The sequence below is a fragment of the Choloepus didactylus genome, chromosome 4 (genome assembly GCF_015220235.1).
Source record: "Choloepus didactylus isolate mChoDid1 chromosome 4, mChoDid1.pri, whole genome shotgun sequence".
NCBI lineage: Eukaryota > Metazoa > Chordata > Mammalia > Pilosa > Megalonychidae > Choloepus > Choloepus didactylus.
Window position 1 is genome coordinate 13,895,990 of NC_051310.1, and position 25,538 is coordinate 13,921,527.

At 46.2% G+C, this 25,538-nt stretch overlaps 1 protein-coding gene across 2 annotated transcripts; it reads left to right on the top strand.

Moving 5' to 3' along the window:
- The first annotated feature begins 20,705 nt into the window (after positions 1 to 20,705).
- LOC119531124 (interferon alpha-inducible protein 27-like protein 2) lies at positions 20,706 to 22,534 on the top strand. 2 transcript variants are annotated; one of them, XM_037831987.1, is made up of 4 exons: positions 20,706 to 20,905; positions 21,021 to 21,050; positions 21,533 to 21,751; positions 22,309 to 22,534. In XM_037831987.1, exons 1-4 carry the CDS (start codon positions 20,899 to 20,901, stop codon positions 22,512 to 22,514), a joined length of 462 nt encoding a protein of 153 aa, XP_037687915.1. In that variant the 5' UTR covers positions 20,706 to 20,898; the 3' UTR covers positions 22,515 to 22,534. The 2 variants fall into 2 exon arrangements, with proteins under 2 accessions (XP_037687915.1, XP_037687916.1); XM_037831988.1 differs by having other exon boundaries at positions 20,708 to 20,905; positions 21,590 to 21,751.
- The last annotated feature ends 3,004 nt before the right edge of the window (positions 22,535 to 25,538 follow it).

The following is a 25,538-nucleotide window of genomic DNA, read 5'->3' on the forward strand; positions in this document are numbered from 1 at the left end:
TCCCTAGTTTGCTACCTGGCTGCCACCTGTTTTAAATCTAGAGACCCCTTGTCCTGCTTAGGAAAAGTCAGACAAACTCTCATCCATCAGAAGGTACAGAGATAAGTCAGCAGCTCCCGGCCCAGGGCCACCACTGCCCACAAAAAGCTGGGGGACTTACAGCTAAAGCCCCTATGTGTGGACCTCTGTTTGCCCACTGTCCAGTAGATGGACTGAGCCATCAGACTCCCTCACCTCCAACACGGACATTCTCAGATTCTTTGGGGCTGAGACCATCACTCACTGATTTCCTGCTCAAGATCTGAAATGCTGAAATGTGGGTCCTTTGCCAAAGGCCAGAAAGCTTTGATCATGTCCCTGCTGATAGGAAGCCCAGAATTTTGATGCCAGCCTCAACTCCCCCTCCCTTCTTGATTGGTCTTCTTGGAACCCTCTGCACAGGCCACAACTCCCTGGCAAAGAGGTCCATAATTTCTCCCATTGCAGACCTTCCAGCAGACTGCAGCAGCCTCTGGTATTTCAATGTATAATTTATATGGCCCATTTTCACTGCCAAGGACAGCCCACAAAGCACACTTGATCCTGCACAGGGAAACAGCATGCTCTGTCCTCTGGGGCGTGTGTGTTCTCCTCCTATGGCTATGAACGACTTCAAAGTCTTTTGCTTTACTGGGGCACCTCACTAGGCCATGAACAATGGGGCCACAGGATAATAGGACAGTCACCACGATTTCAAGACTGCTCTCAGAGGCCGGGGTGTGGGTGACATTAAACACCATAGGATGGTTTGCAGGAGCTGGGGAGCTGCACCTGGCCGGCTGGAGCCCACAGCCTCACGGCACGTGTCTTGGCAGTCAGCGCAGCATGGTGGACCAGACACTGGGTTCCTGATCTGAAATCTGGGTTCCATTTCTTTGATGCTGCCTGCTACCCAGGGGACCTCAAATATGTTGTGCCAACACTCTGGACTTCAGTTTCCTCATCTGTAAAATACAGATGCATTTAACTCTTGCCCTGCCAGCCTCACAGAGTCATAGCAAGGATCAAGAGGAATAATAAATGAGGAAGTGCTTTCTGAAATGCGACTCTGGCTACTTCAAGTGGGGTCCCTGTACCAGCAGCATTGGTTGCCCCTGGGAGCTTGTCACAGCTGCAGGACCTCAGGCCCCTCCCAGAGCTACTGAATCAGAATCCCTTTTCACCAAGACCCCCAGTGTATTTGTGTGCACACTCAAATGTGAGAAGCACTGCAATATACAAACATAAGTGCCTTAGGGAGGGAAGAAATGTGGGGTTTGGAGCCTTTTTGCTCAAATTCAGATCTGCCACTGACTGCTTTCATAGCCTTGGGAAAGCTTCTTGGGCCTCTTGTTTCCTCAACTAGAAAACTGTAATGCTGTTGTAGGACAGGAACATGGAATGGAGTGGAGAGAGGAGGACAGAGGGTTGAAGGGCAGGGCACACTTTTCCAGTGAGGTAAAAGGCAAGTGAGGGGTCAGGAAATGATTCTAGGGCCAGGAAGGAAATGGAGAAGAGAAGATGATGGCTGGGCAAGAAATCAGTGCTTCCTTCTGCCTGCCCTGTCCACCCTCACCCCTTTCTTCCCCAGTCTCCAAAGCTTCTTGACATGGAGCCTCAAGTTAACCATTGACCAAAGGCGGCCGTAAGTGTGGAAATCTCCCAGTTGGCTCTATGGTACCCAAAGGTGGCAACCAATGCAGACAGAAAGAGTGGGCCCAGGGCTCAGGTCTGAGAGACCCCGGCTCCACCAAGAGGGCTGGAGAGCTTTTGAATTGCCTCCAGGCCGCCGAGCATCCCCTGTATAGCTGTTGGAGGAGCAGAGGACCCAGGACTGAGGTCAGCAAGTCAGTGGGGGAACCGCAGAGCAGCCCCAAACCCCAGGTGGCAAAGGCAGTAGCTGACAGGGTCTTACAGGCTGTCTCGGAGGTGCTCTCAGGGATCTGCACCATCCGCACACTCAAGGAGAGATATCCTCATTATGCTGGATTTCTTGTTAAGCCAGTTTCTTGGTATAACTTCAAGGTGAGAGGGTATTTGACCTGTGTTTCAAAAATTTCCAGCAATGCTGGAAATGGATCACATCACACTGGACAAAGTTCCGTTCAAGTAATTACCCAGGGAGATGTATTGTAATTGCACAGATGCAAGTGCTCCATTTTCTGGGTTTAAAAATACCAACTCTGTATGGTTGTGGTGAACATTAAATGAGATAATGTGTGGACCACTCTTGGCAGGGGCTCCTCATTACTCTTTTTCCCACAGTCTTCCAGGTGGATTGAAAGCTTTGCCCTGGCCCAAAGGCCTCCCCCTTGGCCTCGGCCCTCGCAGCTGCACTCTAATGTCTCTGCTAATCAATGTTTCAAATCTGTACTGATGGAGGTTCAGGCCCTGATCCTAAAAGCTCTGACTTGTAGCTGGTGGAGTACATTTCAGAAAAAGCTTTTCAGTTTTTTTCAAGTACTTCAAGAAGCATGGCCCTCTGTGCTTTCAATAGCTGAAATGAACCCTTGAAGAAATGAAGTTAAAGAAGTCCTCTAGGACAGCAGTTTTAAATGTCCTGGCTATAATTCAAAAACCTAGAGAATATGCAAGTCAGCTGTGGGATGAACTGAATTGAATAAGCACTTATTGAGCCCTGACCAGGTGAGGTAGGTTGAATTACTGGCCCCAATTCTTCCTACATCCATGCCCTTGCCCTGCCCTTACGTTGGGCAAAGTGTGTTCCCCACTCCTTGACTGGAGGCTTGACCATGTAACTTGCTTTGGCCACTGGAATGGGATGGGTCAGTGTGCCAGTTCCAAGCCTAGGCCTTAAGAGGTCTCATATGTTTCTGCCATCACCATAAGAACCTCCCCTGGATGGCTGATGCCCCACCAGGCTGGTCCCCAGAATGAATACATGGGAAGCCGAGCTGCCTCAGCTGACCTACAGAGCGGCAGTGAAAAATCAAAGCTGCTACAGCTGCCACGATTTGAAGCAGAGCTACTCAGCCAAGCCCAGCCTGCATCAGCAGAACTGCCTTAGCCTGACTGCAGATTCATGAGGGAAAGAAAAGCAACTGTTATTTTTAGCCACTGAGTTTGGGGATGGTTTGTTAATGCAGCAGCATTATTGTGGCAGTAGCTAACTTATACACTGATTTGAAAAAATAAAATGGGAGGAAAAGAAATGGGGAGGGGAAAATGGAGAGCTGAAAAGACAGAGAGGGTGAGAGTTCCCCACACTGTTAGCTCATTGTGGCTAAAGACTGACATAGCTGATGCACCTTTTAAACTCCAGGTACACAGAGTGATGCCACACTTGGGTGTCACATAGTCCTCTCGTACCAGCTGCACATAATCCTGGGAACCAAGGTAAGACCAAGCTCAGAAGGAGGGGGAGTCTGCAGGATGCAAGTAAGCAACTACAGAACTTGAGGCCCCCAAGGGAGGGGTCAACAAGCAAGGAGCAGCTCTGTGTTGGCGGTGAGAGAAGAACAGGGATCTGAAGTTACATTCTACCGAAACCATGGGCACAGCTTTGGAAGGCACAATACTGCCAGTCAGAGTGTTAGCCTCAGGCCGCTGCAGGCAAGGGAGAGACAGAGCCGAGCCCAGTCCCTAGGAGGGGGGCCAGCAGTGACAAAGCAGGTGCCAGGTTTCAGGAGGCAGGAACTTGAGAGAGCAGGAAGGAATCAAGCAGGTGGTTGGGGCACTCAGTGGCACTCAGGGATATGCCCAGTGTAGTGGTGTCACAGCCCAGGGGGGATTTGCCAGTCAAAAGACCAAAGAAGACTCTGAGCATTTTCTGAAACATGAACTTTATTTGGGGCTTACTCACAGGGAGGTAGAAATCAAACAGCTTTTTTCTCACCGGGCAGGTACTGTTTTCGCAGGGAAGTTGGCTGCATGATTCAAAGAGGACAGCAAGCCAGTTATAAGGATTTAAGTCAAAGACATTCCTAAGGGTGGGAGAGCATCCTGTGACATGGGGGTGGTGCAGGAAGGAAAGAATTATAGGATGGGGCTTTGTAAACAACCACAAGAGTGATAACACCTGGGGGCCAGGAAGCAGGTAGACTAGATTAACATTCCTGCTCTTTCGTGAGACCAAGAGTTTCTCACCTCCTGCTTACTTCCCATTTAAAGTTAGAATTTACCCTTTTCCTCTTTACTGGCTTACAAAGATGATAGGTTAAACATTAGCTGCCTAGGTCACGCAGACTGCTGTGCGCCAAGGTCCGAAGGCCTGTTTTGTTCAGGCCACAGGCTGCCACAAGTGGGTTGAGGGGGTGCCCTCAAGATCTGTCCACATCCAAACCCCCAGAACCTGTGAATGCCACCTTATTCAGAAAATGTGTCCTTGCAGATGTAATTTAGCTCAGGATCTTGAGGTGAGAGCACCCTGGATTATCCAGGTGGCCCGAAATCCAGTGATAAGTGTCCTTTAAAGAGACAGAGAGGCGAAGGCACTGACACACAGGAGATCCCAGGAAGATGGAGACAGAGGCCGGAGTGACCCAGCCACGGGCCAAGGAAGGCCTGGAGCCCACAGAAGCTGGAAGAAGCAAGGAAGCCTCCTCCCTCGGAGCCTTTGGAGGGAGTCTGGTCCTGCCAACACCGTGATTTCAGACTTCTGGCCCCCAGAACTGTGAGAGAACAAATCTCTGTTGTAAGCCACCCAGTTTGGGGTTATTTGTTACGGCAGCCACAGGAAACTAATATTCCCCTCCACCCTAGATCACAGCACAAAATCAGCTACTGAGGGCAAGGTTTCCGTAAAAAAAAAAAAAAAAAAAAGAAATCCCCCAGGAAAGGATCCCTTTATAGTTTAACCCTTGAAAATTCTCTCCCACTGAGGGGCAGCCTCTCATTTATTTTATCCAGCAGAAGCCTGCAAGATTCCCTGGTCAATGCTAGTTTGAGATGCATAGAAAGATCACCTGACACAGTTGGTCAAAGGGAGTTTGATAATTACTCCTGGGGGTGTCACCTCACCTGTGCAAGTGCTGGACAGCAGGTAACAAGACTTTTAAAGACGACTTTTAAAGCACCACAGTGAGTGGTCATGTCATGAGATCACAAACACTTGAAGAGGAACTGCTCTGATGTGCAAATGAGGACTTGTGGCTGGGGAATAATTTTCCCAGTGATGGCATCTATTATAGATTTCAAAAGTGGGAAAATAGAGCATCCTTGAATATTCAGAGTCACCTCATATCCAGCATATACGGTATTTCACAGGCTCCAGGAAAGGTTCTTGATTTAGGCTCCATTAACCCTTTGGGGCCTGGAAAGATTGTCCCATAGGCAGGTGGATGTATGCTGTGCCGGTTTGGATATGTTATGTCCCCCAAAAGCCATATTCTTTAGTGCAATACTGTGGGGGCAGATTGATTAGCCTTTTTGATTAGGCTGTGAACTCTTGACTGAATGTTTCCAAGGAGCTTTGGTCCCACCCATTCAGCATAGGTCTTGATTAGTTTACTGGAGTCCTTTAAAAAGAGCTGACATGCTGATACTTGGAGATGCTTGGAGATGAAAACACCCCAGAATGTGCTAATCCAAGGCCCAGATGCTTGCTGATGCTTTGAGATGCTAGCCCAGAGTTTGCTCCGGAGAAGCTAAGAGAGGACCCCGATGCTTAGATGCACAGGAGCTGAAGAAGCTAAGAAAGACAAGCCCAGAGACATTTTGGAGAAAGCCATTTTGAAATACAACCCAGGAGCAAAGGATCAGCAAACGCCAGCCATGTGCCTTCCCAGCTGATAGAGGTGTTCCAGACCCCATCAGCTGTTCTTCAGTGAAGGTATCTATCATATTGTTGATGCCTTAGTTTGGACACTTTTGTGGCCTCAGAACTATAAATTTATGACCTAATTAATCCCCTTTATAAAAGCCCAGATGCTCAGCCCAGTTCTCCAGCATGGTGGGGAGTGGACCAAGGGAGCTTTAAAATAAGCTCATCCCCTCCAGTGCAAAGGAGAGGAGTCTGGTCTCAGGCCTGGACCAGTGGGCATCAAAAGGAAAGCAAGGCAAAGAATGGTGCTGGAGGGAGGAAGGCTTTTCTCCCGGAGGCCCAGAGGCTCGTGGGCGTATCTGCCCAAGGCTGGGCTGGCCACAGTGTGGTGGTGGTTTTCCATGTGGTTTATGTAAGACTATCCAAAGGCTTCACTTCTCTTCAAGGATCAGGAGAGCTAGCTGCGCTGGACCCACATCTCCAACAGGCAGCACCTCAGTTTGTCCCCTCCCTGACCCAGGACACTTGCTCTCTGGCTTGCCTCTGTCCTCCCCAGGCTCTGTTGCCATTTATCACAGTATTGGAACTGTAGCTTTTCTTGTATTAAAACACTATGTCTCAATACGTGTGTCTCTGTCCAAGGCAGGGCAGTGAAAGATGGGCTAGGAAGACTCTGTGTGCCCATGAAGGGGGAGAGGATTTCTAGGTGAAGGTGAGCAATGCCCCGACTATTTAACGCGCAGACAACTGGGCAGGTCCCTGACCTTTCTCGGGCCACCTGGACCTGAGCCCCAGGCCTGGCCCCCGCAGGCTTACCCTCCCCCACGGCCCCACAGTTCCTGCCTCCTTCTGAGAAAGGTCGAGGCAGTGTTGGGGGTCTCTCCTCCCAAGCAAGAGGAGACCAGATCAGGTCTCAGTCTTGTGGGAGAAAGAAACTCCATAAAGAGATCAAATCAAATGTACAAAAAGTGCTGCATGCCCCAGCCCGGGCTTTTGGGGATAAGCCCCAACTCTTCCTACAAACATCCAAATTCCTGCCGAGGACCTAGGCCCACACACCCCAGGGCATGTTACCCAACAGCCCTGCGGTTGCTTTTGCAGATTCAGTCTCAAATGAGTCTCTTGGGCCCCCAAAATAAATGTCAAAGTCTGATTATTACTTTGCAAAATGTAGAAAGATCATGACACCCTTATGTCCAAAACCCTCCAGCTCTTCTCCATCTCAGAGCAAAAGCCAACATCCTTTTGAATGCCCACAAAGCCCTGAACCCCCACCTCACCCAGCCACCCACACAGAGCCCACCCCACTCAAACTGCCCCCACTGCTCTGACCTCATTTCCGGTCCTCACTCATCTTGGTCACACTGGCTTCCTTAAAGTTCTTTACACACCTCCTGCCCTCTGTGTGCGTCCGTTTGAATGATGATTTCTGTGGACATGTCTTCAAGTTCACTTCCTCCTATTGTGTCCATTATGCTGTCAATCCCATCAGTGAATTTGTGATTTCTTATGTTGTATTTTTCAGATTCATGATTTCCATTTAACTCCTTTTTATAGCATCTAATGCTCTCCTGAAATTCCCAGTTTCTTTAATCACTGTAGTTATCTTTATTGTGGATTCTTTAATATGTTTATCAGAATTATTTTAAAGTATATTTCTAAAAATTCCAACAGCTGGGTCACTGTGGAGTTACTTCTATTAGCTGATGTTTCTTTTTCCTTGGTTTTGGGTTACATTCTCTTGCTTCTTTGGATCTCTTGCACTTTTTTAAACGTTGAATTCTGAGTGTTGTATCTAGGAAGGGCATATATCTGGAATTTAGTGATTTTAGGTTGCTTTGCCCATGTGTTTTTAATGGCTTTAAAGCTGGGATCTGCAAACTATGGCCCACAGTCCCAACCCAGCTCATGGCATGCTCTTAGCCAAGGAGCTAAGAATGTTTTTTTGTTTGTTTGTTTGTTTGTTTTTTACATTTTTAAAGGGTTGTTAAGAAAAAAGAATATGCAACAGAGATCTGTGGCCTACAAAATCTAAAATACTTACTGCCCAGCCTTTACCAAAAAAATATTGCTGACACCTGCTTTAAATAAAAATATATCTTCATTTTTATCTGGTAATTTTTTGTTTTTCAGCAGTAGCAAATATCTTTCACATCCTTCCACAGTTTAACCAGATGTTGAATCCCTCAAATTATGGTTATAATTTATATTCTCCTGATTAGTAACAAAGCTGTGCATCTTTTTGCATATTTATTTGCTATTTAAATAGCCTTTTTTGGAGTTTCTTTTCAAATCTCTTGCACATTTTTTCTGTTAGGCGGTTTGCCTTTTTGTTGATCTGTAGGAATAATTTATATATTCTGGATATGTGTCCTTTGTTGGTTATATGTATTACAAATATTTCCTCCCACTGGGTGACTTGACTTGATCTTATAATAAGGTGACTTTGATAAACAGAAGTTCTTACTTTTAATGTACTCAAATTTATAATCTTTTTCTTTTAAGTTTAAATTATTTTTCTGTAGTCCATTTAAGCTTAAGAGTTTTATCTGCAAATTCCAGGAAATCAGAAAAGGCCCATTTGGCACTTGAGGATGGATTTTATAATTAATATTTAATTTATTTAAATAACAAATTAAAAATCTAATATTCTTTAAGCTTTTAGGTTTAATTAAAATCATAATACTCCATTTATAAATCTAAGAGGACTTTTACAGCTTAAAGTCACCTGAGTATTTTAGGTTGTATATATATATTAACATAATCTATTTTCTTTTTAAACACTATTTTTGTCACTAACAAATAAAACCTTTCTATGAACATGGGTGAAGCTTAAAAATCTAATAAAACAAACTTTTACAATTATGAATTTTAAGTTTTCGTTTCGAAAATTGGTTAAAAATAGAAGATATTTCAACTTTATAATCATAAGTTTAAATCTTTTACTTAAGCACATTAAAATTGGAATTATAACCCTAATCTGTCACATATACAAAGTTCTCATGAGCAAATTACTCAATGTGCACAATTATTCTTAAAACTAATGCAAAAATATTAATACCATCAATTTTATTTTTTTATGTAAATTGTAAAAATTTCGAGGTTTTTTTTTTTTTTTTTAAATTTACTGACAGTTTTAAACAGGGATGATACTGCCCTCTAGGGGCCATTTTGGAAATTGGAGGAGTGCTTTTACTAGTTACAGGGATGGAATGGGGGCTGCCATTATTTAGGGGGTAGGGGCTAGGGATGCCTGGCATCCTGAAATTCACAGAACAATCCTGCACAACCTAAAGTTATCCTGCAGAAATTCCAAATGTCTCTCCATGTAAGCAAAAAACTCATCATTATCTGAGCCCAGAGCTTAACTATATTTTACATATGTGCTAAGCATTTTTTGCATAATTTTAACATAGAATGAATTTTCCAAGAATGCAACTCTATTGCAAATTTGGGGATGATTGTTACTTTGATTTGTTCTGAACTTTATCAAGAGTTATCACCATTTCAGAAAATCACCTCTGCAGTAGCAATGTCACTCATGGGACTGGGTTGCCTATACACCTCAATCAGTCTAAACTGGTAGCTGTCACTTCCACAGTGATTAGATATAGATGTAGCTGTAGCTATAGATATGCATATTGCTATATAGGTATATTTATTAAGCTTTTGCTTCAAAATACCAAATTAGAAATATGTGTTAAAAACTTTCAGTTGAATATAGTATTATCTTATATCCAAATTTATATGGATGCAAGCACTGATTCTTTCATTATTTCTTCTAGTGTAATAGTCCTTAAGCACATACATATTGAAATATACACTATTTTATTATAAGTCACTTCCTTTTATTTCTCTTTCTGTAGCATTTTGGGCAGTATATTGTGTGTAACTAGATATTATGTATGAATTTCATCTCAGGATAGTAGAGGGCATTACAAAGTATTTTTAAACTTCTCAAAAAATATGTAGTACTAGATTAATAATTTTTATACTACTCTCTACAAATAACTGAAATTTAACAATTAAGTAAATGGATAACAGATGGTGTGACCAAGATTTCTCACTGTTGGATTGAGAGTATACAGTTAAGCAAGGGAGGAGGCTAAGATGATTCAGGTGTCAATGGACTGACATTGGAGACATTAGTATGCTTAATATAGACACAACAGGCTACAAATAGAGTATGTCTATACATGGGTTAATACACACACATTTATTTCCTTACCCTGTCGCTAAGGGGGCATAGGAGCAACATCACTCTGGTGTCAATGAGTATACCTAGTGCCCAATCTTGGTTTCTGATCCCCTTCTCAAATAGAAGAATCCAGGGCTCCTTGGAGAAATGGCTGGTTCTCAAATAAAAGAATCCAGGGCTCCTTGGAGAAATGGCTAGTTCTAAGACTGGGCAGAACATCTTATACTGCCAGAAAAGTACGGAAGTGCCTAAAATAATAATAACAAAAAAAAAACACCAAACCCCCAATTATGGGGGTATGTCAAAGGGATACCAAGATCAACTGAAGAAGCTCCCAATGGCCAAAGCTGGAACATTTTAAGCATCAAAATAATTAAAGTAGTATTGGATTAAAATCCAAAGTATAAAATACATATCCATGAGTCCATACTTGTATAAATAAACGATTGAGTAAATAACTAAATGGGGGGAAGAAGAGATACATCTCTGGTGCAAAATTCCAAATAATGTATACATGTACTCTTCCCTCAGAAGGTGGTGCATAACTCCCATTCCTTAAGTGAGGACTGCTCATAGCAACTTCCTTCCAAAGAGTACAGTATGGAAAGAGGTGGAAAAAGTAACTCTACAGTGGAGAAACCTGGAAGAGTCTACTTAGCCAGGTGATGAAAGTCAACTCCAGCAGTGATAAGTCATGTTGGTAGTACGTACCCTTGAAATATTGTGGTAAGAATGGCACTTTACCTCTGTGGTCTTCCTTCCAAAAACCCATATCCCCAGTCTAATCATGAGAAAATTTTCAGACAAATCACAGGTGAGGGACATTCTACAAAACACCTGACCATCCTCCTTAAAACTGTCTAGGTCATTGTATTAGTTAGGGTTCTTTAGGGAAACAGAATCGAGATATCTATAAATGTAAGATTTATAAAAGTGTGGGTATGCACAAGTCTGAATTCCGTAGGGCAGGCAGCAGACTGCCAACTCCAATGAAGATGTTAAATGAACTCCTCAGGTAGCAAACTGGCAACTCCGACGAACATGTTTGATGAACTCCTCAGGAAACAAACTGGCAACTTTGACAAACTCCTCAGGAAATGCTTCACTGGTCAGCTGAAGAAGAAGTGAAGGTCCTCTATCGGTCTCGCTTAAAGGTCTTCAAATGATTGGATCAAATCCAGCGGACTGCATTCTCTCGTTGTGGAAGACACACCCTTCGTTGAATGTAATCAGTCACAGCTGCAGCCAATTGACTGATGATTTAATAAACCAGCCACAAATGTCCTTGCAGTAATGGTTATGCGAGCACTTGCTTGACCAGACACCTGGGTACCATCACGTGGCCAAGGTGACACATGAACTAACCATCACAGTCATCAAAAACAAGGAATGGTCATCAGAAACAAGGAAAGTCTGAGAAACTGTCATTGCCAAGAGGAGCCTAAGGAGACAAGATGATGAGGATAATGTGGTATCCTGGATGGGATCCTGCAACAGAAAAACATTACATAAAAATTAAGAAATCTAAATAAAGTATGGGCTTTACTTCATAAAAATGTATCAGAATTGGTTCATTGATTCTAAAAAATAATTCTTCCTAATATAAGATGTTAGTAATAGGGGGAACTAGGTACTAAACTAAAACTGTTCTAAAAGCTAAAGATTAGGGACTTCCGGGAAGATGGCAGAATAGGAGAGGCAGAGCAAACTTCTCCCTCATGAAATAACTAGTGAAAAGGCAGAAAACAGCCAAGACAGTGGTTCCAGGGTACAAGCAGCCAGAGAAGGACCTCTAAAATATATGGTGGGGACTTGGTTGAAAGACCAGAGAAATTACATCTGAAAGGACGAGGTAAGTTTATTCAACTGGACTGCTGCCGGGGCTGGCAGCCACAAACCAGCCAGCTGAGCAGGGGACAGAGGAGCTCTCCACTCCTGCATTCCCATCTCAGCAATTAGCTGGGGAGATAATCTTTGTCATCCTTGTGGCCAGGAGATCCTGTGAGGGAACTTGAGAACCAGCAGAACTGTGTTGACTATACACAGAAAACTTGGTGCATTTACACTTCCTCCACAGAAGCCTGCAGTGTGCATGGGTGACAGGCAGGGATAAGTGAGGGTGCCACACAGAAGCAGCCTCCCCCACAACAGAGGGTCATGGATGCACAGTTGGCAGGGACTATGAGGGCTGACTAAAGGCAGGGCACTTCAGAGCTGACTAAAGGCAGGGCTGGGAAGGATGAGACTCACAGCCCTGCAGCCTGAGAGTGATCAGCTTGGAGGCCTGGGAATTGCTGGATATGCTGTGCCCTTAGCAGACCCTCTGCTGAACTGCATGGGGCCCACCTCCAAACCGAGGGCTGGCAGTCCCCAGGACACATGGAGAACTGCTATGTTGATTGCATTTCCATCTGGCTTGGACCACACACAGCTTGCAGTTGCAGTCAAGGAAAAGCAGGCTAGAGGGGAAGAGATAGCTCAGGAGGACCATCTGTTGGGAAGATAGGTTTTGCAAAATTTTATATAAATGTACAATTAATCCTGCATTTTGCAAAATAACTTTATCAAGATAAGCAAATGCCCGGAAGTCAACAGAAAATCACAAAGCATATGAATATCCAAGAAGATATGGACAAGCCAAACAACTAAATTAAAAAGCTGGAGGAGACACAACTTGGAGCAATTATTCAAAAAGTACATTCAATTCTCCGAAACAACTTCAATGGATTGGCTAAAAACATAAAGGACATCAAGAAGACTCTAGAAAAGCATAAAGAAGAATCTGAAAGAGTAAATAGAAAAATAGCAGATCTTATGGAAATAAAAGATACTGTAGATCAAGTTAAAATATATAGAGACACACAACAGCAGCTTTGAAGAGGCAGAGAAAGTATAAGGGAACTAGAGGAAAGACTAATTGAATGCAAATGCACAAAAGAAGAAATGGAAAAAAAAATCAAAAATTTTGAAATGGATCTCAGGAAAATTAGGGACAACATGAAGTGCACAAATACAAGAATCACTGGTGTCCCAGAAGGAGAAGAGAAGAGTAAATGGCTAGGAAGAGTATTGGAAGAAATAGTTGAGGAAAACCTTGCAACCCATATAAAAGACATAAATATGCAAATCAAAGAAGCCCAATGAACTCTGAACAGAATAAATCTAAATAGACCCACTCTGAGACACATACTAATCAGCTTGTCAAATGCTAAAGAGAAGGAATGTGCCAGTTTGGATGTATTATGTCCTCCAAAATGCCATGGTCTTTGGTGCAATTTTGTGGGGGCCAACCTATTAGTGCTGATTAGGTTGGAATCTTTGGATTAGGTTGTTTCTACGGAGATGTGACCCACCCTACTGTGGGTACTGCCTTTGATTAGATTATTTCCATGGAGGCATGGCCCCACCCATTTAGCATGGGTCTTGATTAATTTACTGGGGTCCTTGAAAAATGCTGGCACAGACCCAGATGTTACCTTGCTTAGCCCAGAGATGATGCTGGCTGCAGCTTGGAGAGACATTTTGAAGATGTCATCAAAAAGCTTCCTACAAATAAAAGCCCAGGGCAAGATGGCTTCACAGGGGAATTTAGCCAAACATTCCAAACAGAACTAACACCATTCCTGCTCAAACTCTTTCAGAAAATTGAATAAAATGGAACACTACCTAACTCATTTTATGAAGCCAACATCATTCTAATACCAAAACCAGATAAAGATCCTATAAGAAAGGAAAACTACAGGCCAATCTCCCTAATGAATATAGACGCAAAAATTCTTAACAAAATACATGTAAATTGAATCCAATGACACATTGGAAGAATTATACACCACAACCAAGTGGGGTTCGTTCCAGTTATCCAAGGGTGGTTCTACATAAGAGAATCAATCAATGTGATACAACATAATAACAAATCAAAATGGAAAAATCAAATGATCATCTTGATAGATGCTGAAAAAGCATTCAACAAAATTCAGCATCCTTTTATGATTTAAAAAAAAAAAACTTCAAAAGGTAGGAATTGAAGGAAACTTCCTCAATATGATAAAGGGCATATATGAAAAACCCACAGCCAACATGGCACTCAATGGTGAAAGACTGAAAGCCTTCCCCCTAAGATTGGGAATAAGACAAGGATGCCCACTGTCACCACTATTATTCAACATTGTGCTAGAAGTTCTAGCTAGAGCAATTAGGCAAGAAAAATAAATAAAAGGCACCCAAATTGGAAAGGAAGGAGGAAAACTGTCATTATTTGCAGACAATAAGATCCTCTATTTGGAAAATCCTGAGAAACCAATGACAAAGCTACTTGAACTAATAAACAAATTCAGCAAAGTGGTGGGATACAAGATTAATGCACAAAAGTCAGAGAGGTTGGAGCCCATTCCCCAGGGACTGGCCACCACCCCACAGTTTGGAGAGGGGAGAGCCTTTGCCATGGAGAGGCAGAGAGTGGGTGGCACCCCGATGCTTGAGGAGGTTGGGTCCAAGAAGAAGGTGGTTTCTCCAATGTGTGGATATGTTGGAGCACTCACCCCAGCATTTGGAGAGAAAAGTGCTGCCACAAAGGCCCTTAGAAAGGGTTGGACTCCTGCTCTCTCAAGCCCTAAGGATAAAATAGCATTCAATAAATGACTCTCAGACTGAAATCTAATGAAGTATGCCCTGCAGGTTTTAGAAACTGTTTTGGTCCTGTTAACCCTGTTTTCCTTTCAGTTTCTCCTTATGGAAATGGGAATGCTTATCCTATGACTGTCTCTCCTTTGTATATTGGCAGCAGATAATTTGTTCTAAGTTTCACAGATTCACAGCTAGAGGGAAATTTGCCTTAGGACAGACCATGCCTGTAATTGATTTTGATGGGATCTTGTACTTACCTATTGTTGCTGAAATGGTGTAAGTTTTTGTGATATTGTGATGGGATGAATGTATTTTGTGTACGGAAAGATCATGTCATTTTGGGGTCCAGGGGGTGGAATGTGCTGGTTTGGATGTATTATGTCCCCCAAAACACCATGTTCTTTGGTGCAGTTTTGTGGGGGCCAACGTATTAATGTTGATTAGGTTGGAATCCTAAGAGGATACAATGAACAACTTGTATTCCAACAAACTAAACAACTTAGAAGAAATGGACAATTTCCTGGAAACACATGAACAACCTAGACTGACCAGAGAAGAAACAGAAGACCGCAGCAAGCCAATCACAAGTAAAGAGATCTCTTATCCACTGTTGGTAGGACTGTATAATGGTACAGCCACTGTCAAAGACAGTTTGGCAGTTCCTCAGAAAACTAAATATTGAGTTGCCCTACAATCCAACAATTCCACTACTCAGTATATACTCAGAAGATATGAGAACAGTAACATGAACAGACATTTGCACACCAATGTTCATAGCATCCTTATTCACAAATGCTAAAAGATGAGAACAATCCAAGTATCCTTCAACAGGCAAGTGGATAAAGAAAATGTGGTATATACATACAATGGAATACAATGCAGCAGTAAGAGGGAACGAGGTCCTGAAACACATGACAACACGGATGAACCTTGAGGACATAATGCTGAGTGAAATAAGTCAGATACAAAAGGAGAGATATCATGCTATCACTAATATGAACTTCCCAAACAATGTAAAATCAGTGTCTTAAAATGTAGAATATAGGGGACCTAGTGATAAACAGAAGCTAGATAAAGCGAATGATTACCTAATATGTGCAGACCTGTTAGCGAGGTTGAACTTAAGGGTATGGCAACGGACAGGGGTGATGATGGTTTGTTAATGGGATAAGTATCAGTGCTGTATTGAAGGCAAACATGATTAAAAAGGGTTGTTAAAAGCACGTATCCCACAGATTAGCACAGATTAGCACTTCCAATATAAATAAGTGCTTGTATGATCTACTTCTAAGATATGACACTGGTACAAAGAGTTAACAACATAGTGGTATATGGAAAAACTACCTATTGCATACTATTGAGTATATTTAATAGTAATACCTTACTAGTACCACACTAATACTAAGGATAAATAATTAGGGGATGATAAGAGCTTTGGGTTGTTTGGGGTTATGATAATTGTTTTGTGTTATGATAATTGTTTAAGATTGAAAGTGATGATTGTACAACTAAGTGAAGCTGATATATGACATTGTTTATCTTGAACAGAGTGCTATGTGAAATTAGGAACCCCCTACTTAAAAAGTCAGGCCCTAGATCTTGAGGCTTGCTCTTGTGAAACTTATGGCTGTAAAAGGGAGGCTAAGCCTACCTAAAATTATGCCTGAGTCACCCCTAGAGAACCTTTTTTGTTGCTCAGATGTGACCTTTCTCTAAGTCCAACTTTGCAATAAAATCATTATCCTCCCCACTACGTGGGACATGACTCCCAGGCAAGGAAGTCTCCCTGACGATGTGGGACACAACTCCCAGGAATGAGCCTGGCCTGGGCATTGAGGGGTTGAGAATGCCTTCTTGACCAAAGGGGGGAGCCTTCTTGACCAAAGGGGGGAAAAGAAAGGTAACAAAACAAGGTTTCAGTGACTAAGAGATTTCAAATAGAGTCAAGAGGCTGTCCTGGAGGTTACTCTTATGCAAGCTTCAGCTAGATATTCCAAATGGCTATAGTATGCCAAGCCCAAATCAACTGTAGTCCCCCAAATCCTAGAGAACACCCAAGTCCCTATCAGAGACTCCATAAATTTTCTCTCACTAAGTTTATTCCTCAGAAACTTAAATCCTCCACAGCGTTAGTATGCCAGATAAGTCCCAAAACCCAGAGTCAACAGCTTCTTCAAGAACATCAACCAGATGCATCCCCCTTCCCCATAATATTGACACCCTTTTTCATGAACAAGTTAGGGTGGTCACTACCCAGATATCCCTGAAGATTGAGACAGTGATTAAACGAGAGGGAGGAGTAGCAACAGACAAGATAGGATTTAACAAAGGATTGCAAACACTGATATAATATACATATATATATATACACATACATATATATACATAAAATAGTCTCTGGGGTATTGGAGCAGCTAGAAGGAAATAACTGAAATGGTGGAACTGTAACCCATAAAATGTATTCTATAACTACTTGTTAAATTTTACTTTGAAAGTTATCACTTTTCTTTATATATGTCATATATCATAAGAAAAATGTTTAAAAAAGCTAAAGATCATTTAAAAATATATATAGTCCTTTTATAAGGAAAACTACAAGATTTTACCTAGGGACATAAAAGAAAACTTGAATAAGAAGAAAGATTTATCATATTCCTGGATGTAATAGCTATTGCAAAGATTTCTCCCTGAATATTCATTCAGAAATTTAGTCCAATTTCAATCAAAATCACAAAGCATGTTTTTTTTTTTGAAACTGACAAAAAAAATCTTTAAAGTTCATCCAAAGAATTAATAGTTAGGAAGAACCAGAAAAAATTTTAAACCTGAATCAAGATGAGCACAGTCAGATTTTATATCAAATAATAAATTTATAAACATTGAAGCAGTGGGATTTTGTGGCCAGAAGAGATAGCTCATTGGATCAGAACAGAAAATGCCAAAACAAGCCCTACTATGTATACCAGTTTGTGAATTTTGAATACTATAAAGGTGGACTTCCAAATCAAAGAAGAAATGAAAGATGACTTAATAAATGATGTTACAACAATGGTTAAACACAGATGATACCTAAATCATCCCTTATGTACCAAGCTAAATTCCAGGTGGATTAAGAAATTAATTATAAAAATGAAACCACAGGGAAACCTAAAGAAAATACAGGTGATGATGTATCTGACAGTGCATGGCATGACCTTTTTAGAGACACAATATTTACATAAAGTAAAATATTGTCAAATTTCACAAAATTTTACAACTTTCCTGTATAAAATCAACCTCCCAAATTTTTATAAACAAATTGTGCTGTTTTGAATCTTTTATGTACCCCAAAAAAGACAATGTTCTTTTAATTCACTCTTGGGGGGTAGACCTATTGTGGGTGGGATCTTCTGATTATGTTGTTTCCATGGAGATGTGACCCACTAGGTGGGCTTTTGATAAGATTATTTCCATGGTGATGTGACCTTGCCCATTCAAGTTGGGTCTTAATTAGTTTACCAGAGTCAGTAAGAGAATACAGTGAGAGAGAGAGAGCCCAGAGCAGACAGACACAGACACAGGCACATAGAGATGCAGATGAAAGACTTTTGGAGATGCTAAGCTAAGAGATGAAGCCCAGAGTTTGCCCCAGAAGCTAAATGAGACCCCGTAGACATTTTGGAGAAAGCCACTGAAATCAGAAGCTAAACCTTGGAGAGAAGGTTCAACAGAGCCAGCCATGTGCCTTTCCATGTGATAGAGGAAACTCTGATGCCATCAGCCTTTCCTCAGAGGAGTTATCTACCTCTTGATACCTTAGTTTGGACATTTTCATGGCCTTAGAACTGTAAATTTGCAACCTAATAAATGCCCATTGAAAAAGCCAATCCGTTTTCTGGTATATTGCATTTCAGCAGCTTTAGCAAACCAGAACACAGACAGTGATGAACTGGAAAGAAAACTCTGCAACATCTATGAAAATGGATTAAGGTAATTCCTAAATATATAATTCCTACATATTAGTAAGGGAAAAAAACACTTCAATAGAAAAAAGGTCCAAGAATATGAGACGATAATTCATAAAATGAGGATTTCATTTGCCTAAAAAACATAAAAATAGTTTTGCATCACTATTGGTAGAAAAGACATGTAAATTAAAACATCACCATTTTTCACCTGTTAAATCAGCAAAGACTTTCTAAATGACAACACTAATTACTGGTGAAGAGTAGACAAGAGATAGATCCTCCCACTTACTTGTAGGGGGAATGTAAACTGGTACAATATTTTTGGAGAGCAACCTAGCAGTAAGTATCAAGTGCCATAACAAAAAAAAAAAAAAAAAAAAAAAGCTTAGTTTCTGACCCAGTAATTCCACACCTCTAGAAATATATTATATGAAAATACCTGACTTGGGGGTCATGATGTAAGTATATTTATGCCAGGATAACTTAGAAAGAATTTAAAATCTCAAAGAGGAAGCTGATACATTGAATTTCAGCTCATTGACAGAACAGAATATTAGACGGCAATTAAAAATCATGCAGAAGTTCTGGGAAAGACAAATTTATAGGGACAGAAAACAGATCAGAAACTGCCAGGAGCTGGGGGTGGCAGGCGCTGATCTCAAAGGGCCATGAGGGAACTTGGGGGATGAAGAAAATGTTCTATATATGAGTTGGTGTTTGCAGAACTGTGAAAGTTTGAAAAACTCATTCAAGTGTACACTAAAAGGATGAATTTTACCGTGTGAAATTATATCTAAAAAAATGACAATTAAAAAAAACTTCTGTTGAAAACTATTAAACAGCTTGGAGAAATTTAAATGACTATTAAATAAAATGAGTACTTTACAAAGCAGTGCGCTTGGAATGTGGCAAGAGGGGTTCAGATTGCCACAGACATGGGAGTCAGTGACCAGATGGATTGAAAAGGAAAAGAGTCAAATGCTTCAGTGTCTCCTGGAGGTGGAATTAAATATTTTTTTCTCTTCTCTATCCCTTCTTTCCTTCTTTTCTTTTGCCTTTTCTTTCTTTGCTTCTATTCTTCCTCCTCCTTCCCTCCGCTCCTCTCCCTTTCTTCCCCCCGTTTTCAGCGTACAGCTTACTTCTGCCATCAGGAAAAAAAACGCTACGGCTTAGAACCACAGCCCATTTGCTACCAGCTTCAGGTGCTTTAGGGATCAAGCAAAAGCGACACCCACCCCAAGGAAACCACCAGCGCGCAAGTGAGCCAGCGAGGGAGATGGTGCGTGGGCGGATGAGCGGGTGCGGGCGAGCGAGATAACGTGCTAGTGAACCGGGGGTGGGGGGAACGCGGGGCGGCCGAACCGAGGCGGGGCGAAGGGAGGAGGGGCGAGCCGGGCACCGCGACTGGGGTCAAGCAGAGGAGGGGACTGCGGGGAGAGCGGGGGCGGGGACTGCGGGCGAGCGGGGGCGGGGCAGGCTGGGGGCGGGGACTGCGGGCGAGCGGGGGCGGGGACGGCCGGGGGCGGGGCGGTGCGGGCGAGCGGGGCGGGGCGAGCCGGGGCTGGGACTGCGGGCGAGCGGAGCGGGGTGAGCCGGGGGCCCTGACTGCGGCATGAGGAGAGCGGGGGACGGGGCAGGACGGGGGCGGGGCGTGCGGGCGAGACGGGGCGGGGCGAGACGGGGGCTGGGGATGGCGGGCGAGCGGAGCGGGGTGAGCCGGGGGCGGGGAATGCGGGAGAGCGGGCGGCGGGGCAGGCCAGGGGGCGGGGCAGGCCGGGGGCGGGGAGTGCGGGCGAGCGGGGCGGGGCGAGCCGGGGCTGGGACTGCGGGCGAGGGAGCGGGGGTGAGCCGGGGCGGGGAATGCGGGATGGAGAGCGGGCGTAGGGCAGGGGCAGCCGGGGGCGGGGCAGGCCGGGGGCGGGAGGCGTGGCGGGCGAGCCGGGCGGGGCGAGCCGGGGGGCCTTGGGACTGCGGGCGAGCGGAGCGGGGTGAGCCGGGGGCGGGGACTGCGGGGAGAGCGGGGGCGGGGCAGGCCGGGGGCGGGGCAGGCCGGGGGCGGGGCGTGCAGGGCGAGAGGTGACGGGGGCGAGCCGGGGCGGGGAACTGCGGGCGAGCGGGGGCGGGGCAGGCCGGGGGCGGGGCGTGCGGGCGAGCGGGGACGGGGCAGGCTGGGGGCGGGGCATGCGGGCGAGCGGGGCGGGGCGAGCCGAGGGGAGCCGGACCCAGCCGGGAACAGCCGGGCGGAGCGGAAGGCGCCTGCTGCGTTGTCCTAGAGCTGGCCCTCGGCGGGGGGTGCCCCTGTTGGCCGGCGGACAAAGTGCGCCCGCCCTGCGCGGTCCCGGCGATCAGGCGGCTCCTAGGACGAGTTGGGACAAGGGCGGCGCAGTACCATGCTGAGTGAGTCCGCTTCCCCATGGCTGGTTCCATTCGCTCACTCGCTCAGCTAACGAATTAATTACGTACCCGCGCGGTGTCTCTCTCAGTGTCTCCCTCTGTCTGTTTCTCTCTCCAGAACGGGCGGCGGCCGCTGCCATCGGCGGAGGTGGGTCCCTGGGCCTTCTCCATCTCCAGGCCCTCACCGGGCCCGGCCAGGGCTGGGATGGGCGGGTACAGGGGTTGAGAGGCCCGGCTCACCCCACCGCTTCCCGGAGCCGCCTGGGTGGGTGACCGGGAGGAATGGGGGGGGGGGGCACAGCCCTGCGTCCAGCCCAGCTGCTCCTCTAGCGCTTATATGCAATGAGCACAGAGGGAAAATTTCTTTTGAAAAGGAAGTTTGCTGCTAAAAACTACTCTTAGAACGATGGCTTACATCATTTCCCGCATTTACACAAAAGAACCAGGCCCAGTGAAGTAGTGACTTCCCCAAGGTCATGCAGCAAATTAGAGACAAAACCAGGACCAGCTGCCAGACATCTGTGACCTGGCTCCACACCCCCCACCGTTTCTTTTCCCTGGGGCCCCCTCCCCAAGTCGCTGTCTCCCACATGTTCAGAGCAACCTCCCGGCTCTTCCGGCTCTCCCCGGAAACCGTCAAGGAGGTCCTAAGGGCTTACATCCCCCAACAAAGCTCCTCTCCCCCAGTTGTGGCCGTGGGGGCTGTGCCCGTGGTGCTCAGCGCCGTGGGCTTCACCAGCGCAGGAATCGCGGCCTCCTCCATCGCTGCCAAGATGATGTCCGCTGCCGCCATCGCCAACGGGGGTGGCATTAGCGCGGGCAGCCTGGTGGCTATTCTGCAGTCAGTGGGTGAGTGACCCGGGCAGGAGAAGGAAAGGTGAGGAGGGAGATCCGAGATGGAGAGGCTCCAGCCCAGCGGCTGAGCCTGAGGGAGGCTCTCTCCTCTCCCTCGAGCTCCATGACCCTCAGCGTCCCTGGCCTTTTGTCTCTCCCTCCCTGTCCCATCTCGGACACCTAGTGAGGTTTGAGGTGGAAGTGAGGAGTGAGAAGGTGTTTGGAAAGGAAGGTGCCCTGGCCACAGTGCATGATGTCTGGGCTCTTGTCCCAGCCCCATCCAAATTTATCTCTGGGTCACTTGAGCAGGTCCCCTCCCCTCTCTGTGTAGAGTGGTCTCCTGTGGAAAGTGAGGGGACCTGTCCTGTGGCTCTCGGGTCAGTGGCTGACTCTCCCTCTGTCTCTGGCTTTGCATGAATTTATCCCATGTCTTCTCTCTTTCAGCTGTCTCCAGCATCCTCTCCCCAAAGCAGAGACCCGGGGGGAGTTTAGGACATGGAGGAGGGAGTGGGCTGGGCCTCAGGGTTGGCCACTGCATGTTCCCCTGTGCTGACCCTATGTCTCTTCCCCAGGGGCAGCTGGACTCTCTACGTCATCCAACATCCTGCTGGGGTCTGCTGGGTCAGCTTTTGGGGCCTGGCTGGGGAATTCGAAAAAGGTACCCCCTCCCCATCCCCCAGTCAAACCCGGGGCTGAAGGGGACCAGTCTGCAGGAGAAAATGCACCCCAAGTTGAACCTCCAAAAACCCCCTTCAAGTCAGAGAAAAATGAGAAATAAAGATCATGTGCTGATATACATCCGTCATCCTTGCTTCTTGCAGCTGTGGTTGGAGAATTCTGAGACGGAGGCTGCAGGATGCCCCGTCTTCCCATGCTGCCTTGTCCTGGAGGGGCAGAGCAAGGTGGAGTGTGGATCTAGCACCAAATCACAAGGCAGGAGACTTTGATTGGCTCAAGCCTTACCACGGATGGTCTGTATATCCCAGGGTGGGCTTCAGTTTACCTCTTATTCAGTGATGCAGTTGACGGAGGTCCCTGTTGGGAGGCAGGGTCAAGGGGTGGCCAGAACACACACTGAGCCAGTAACTCCAAAACCCTTTGTACTTCCTTGTTCGTGGGCGGTAGACACCCAGAGATGGGCAAGACAGTCCTTTCCTGCCTGCCTCAAAGTCCTATCGGGAAGCAGACAAGCAGACCACCAGGGCAGAGCAGTATGAGTGTTACAATAGAGCTCTTGACTCTTGGGCACTTCAGGGGAGAAGACTGAAACAGGAATGGTTGCTACACTGTGTCTGGAAATTTGACAGGGAGGCTGAGTTCATTCTTGAAGCTCTGAACCCTGGCCATTCCCTGACCCAGAGACTCCAGTCCTTCCTCCTGTAACAGAAGCTGCAATGGATGTGAGGGTTCTGTGCTGACCCCCAGGATTTTTGATGTCAGGGGAGCCAGGCACTTAACCCAAACAAATGTAACCCCAGACACCCCTGTTCACTGCAGTGATGGGCCCCAGCCACAAGGAAGGAGCACAGAGGAGGCAGAGATATGTTCTGATGGGAGGTGCCTGTGAGGCTTCCTGGAAGAGGAGGCAAATGGGCTGAGCATTAAAGCATGAGTAGAATTCTGGCAAGGGAGGGTGGATGCTAAGGGAAAGGTGTCCTGGTGGAAGTAGGTCTCAGTTGCTCAGGATGAGTTGGAGGGAGATACGTATCAGGTGTGTACATGGCAGTGTGGGTGAGAGGAAGCTTCCTTCCAGGAAGGGGACATCAAAGCAGTCATGGTGACCATCAGGGGAGGGGAGGTTTAGGAAGAGGCAGGTCTGGACCTTGATAACCCCCAGCTGTCCTGCATCCCATCGATTTCAGGCCCCCTATGCCGGGGAAAATGCAAAGTACTTCCCTGTACTTTGTTGGGCAGAGGCCTGGCACCCACCTTCCTTCTCCCCCATGGTACAAAATCCTTAAGCCACTGGGGCAGAGCAGCACACTCTTTAGCCCCCAGGGCACAGGTGAAAACCATTGTCAGTGGGGAAGAAAAAGGGAAAACACCCTCTTCCCCTAGGGAAGGGGCAGGAAACCTTCCTGGTCCCATAAAGTTAGAGACCTCCTACCACTGGGGAAGGGTGAGGTCATTACGCAGGGCTTGCGTAAGGCTGAGGCTGGACCAGCACCACCGAGAACTTTCCTGCCCTCACCGCCAGGCAGGCAAGACCAAGTAACAGGCAACAATCTGTACTCTCTGAGAAGCAGACACAAAGCAGAAGGCTGAAGCTGAGGGTGGAGCAGATACCAAGAAAAATCCTCCATCAAGCCAGCCTCCACGCTAAGCACAAGGCAATGCTAATTTGAAGCTGGTGTTACACTGAAGGTAACTAAAGCCACACTCATATCAAAACTAACTCAACTCATCTGATTAGATGGACTCAACCAGCCCCGATGTAAAGGCCTAGTGGGAAAAACGGTGACCCGTTTCCCTGTGTAAATACATTGAGCTCAGCCCCTAATGAGGGGCTGGTAGAGCTTGCACGAGTGCCCTCCCCCTATTGGCAGCACCGTTGACTCTGCCCAGGGCCCCTCCTGGGAGGCCTACAAGCCAAGCTGGGAGTTTGGGATGTGATGCCCCAGGTGATCCCTCAGCTGATAGTGGGGGATAAACCCTCCCCAGATGGGACAACAGTGGGGAGCAGACAATGGGTGAGCACCAGCCGCCTCCACCACTAGGATGAACATGTCCATCTTGACAGGAAGCGCCCAGGATCCCCACTATGAGGAGTCAGCTCTGCCTCCCTGAGCTTTCCCCAGCAGCACGCTGAGGCACCGAGGCCCAGCGTCCCCTGACAGAGGAAGCACCCAAGGGCAGGTGGGACCTTTGTTTCCCCACAGGAGCAGGACCTGGAGTCCTGAGGCCAACAGGGGCTAGGAGTTCCCGGAATCCTGGGGTTGCTGGAGTAAGTTCATCCAGCTCCGAGGGGAAGGAGCCTCAGCTTGTAAAGGAACACGGGCATCAGAGCTGTGTTGGAGTGCTACTGCTGCAAAACAAATGACCACAGGCCTAGCGGTTTAAACAGCACCTATTTATAGTCTCATAGTTTTGTAGGTGAGAAGTCAGGCAGGCTGGGATGGGGTCTCAGCTTAGGGTCTCACAGAACAAAACTAGGTGTCACCAACGGGAATTTGGAGAGAATCAGCTTCCAGGTCATTTGTGCTGTTAGCAGAATTCCATTCCTCGGGATTGTAGGGCTGAGGTCCCCATTTTCTCGCTGGCTGTCAGCTAGGGCCTGTTCTCAGCTCCTAATGGCCACCTACATTTCCTGGCTTGTGGCTCCCTCCATCCTCAAGGTCATCAACAGCAGATCAAATCCCTACCCACTCCCCTGTGCTTCACGTCGCTGAATTCTCTTCTGCTACCAGCAAGAAAGCTCTGCCTATGAAGGGCTTGAGTTTGGGTGAAGCCCACTGGTTAACCTTCCTTCTGGCAATAGTGTAAGGAACTCACAGGAGGGATATGTCAGCATCTTCACAGATGCTGGATCCATCCACAGTCAAAGGGAAGGCTCCTGGGGGTCATCCTCAGATCCTGCCTAGGACAACCAGGCAGGGCAAATCCACGGGGCCCAAGGTGAGACCCAGGAGAGAGCCAGAGGTGGGGACAGCAGCTCCATGGCAGGATGGAAAGAAGCCCTTGGGGAACCCGGAGGCCTCACCTTCATGGGTGCATGAGGGTGGGGGCAGGTTTGTGGTGCTAGAGGCAGGTCAGGGCACAGGACACACGGGAAGCCCAGATACATGGGTGCTCCCAGGGCTGT

Excerpts from the sequence above, each read along its gene's own strand:
- LOC119531124 (XM_037831987.1), top strand. Across the intron at positions 21,051-21,532 it reads GGCCGCTGCCATCGGCGGAG|AAACCGTCAAGGAGGTCCTA; the intron begins GTGGGTCCCTGG and ends GGCTCTCCCCGG. Across the intron at positions 21,752-22,308 it reads GGCTATTCTGCAGTCAGTGG|GGGCAGCTGGACTCTCTACG; the intron begins GTGAGTGACCCG and ends TCTCTTCCCCAG.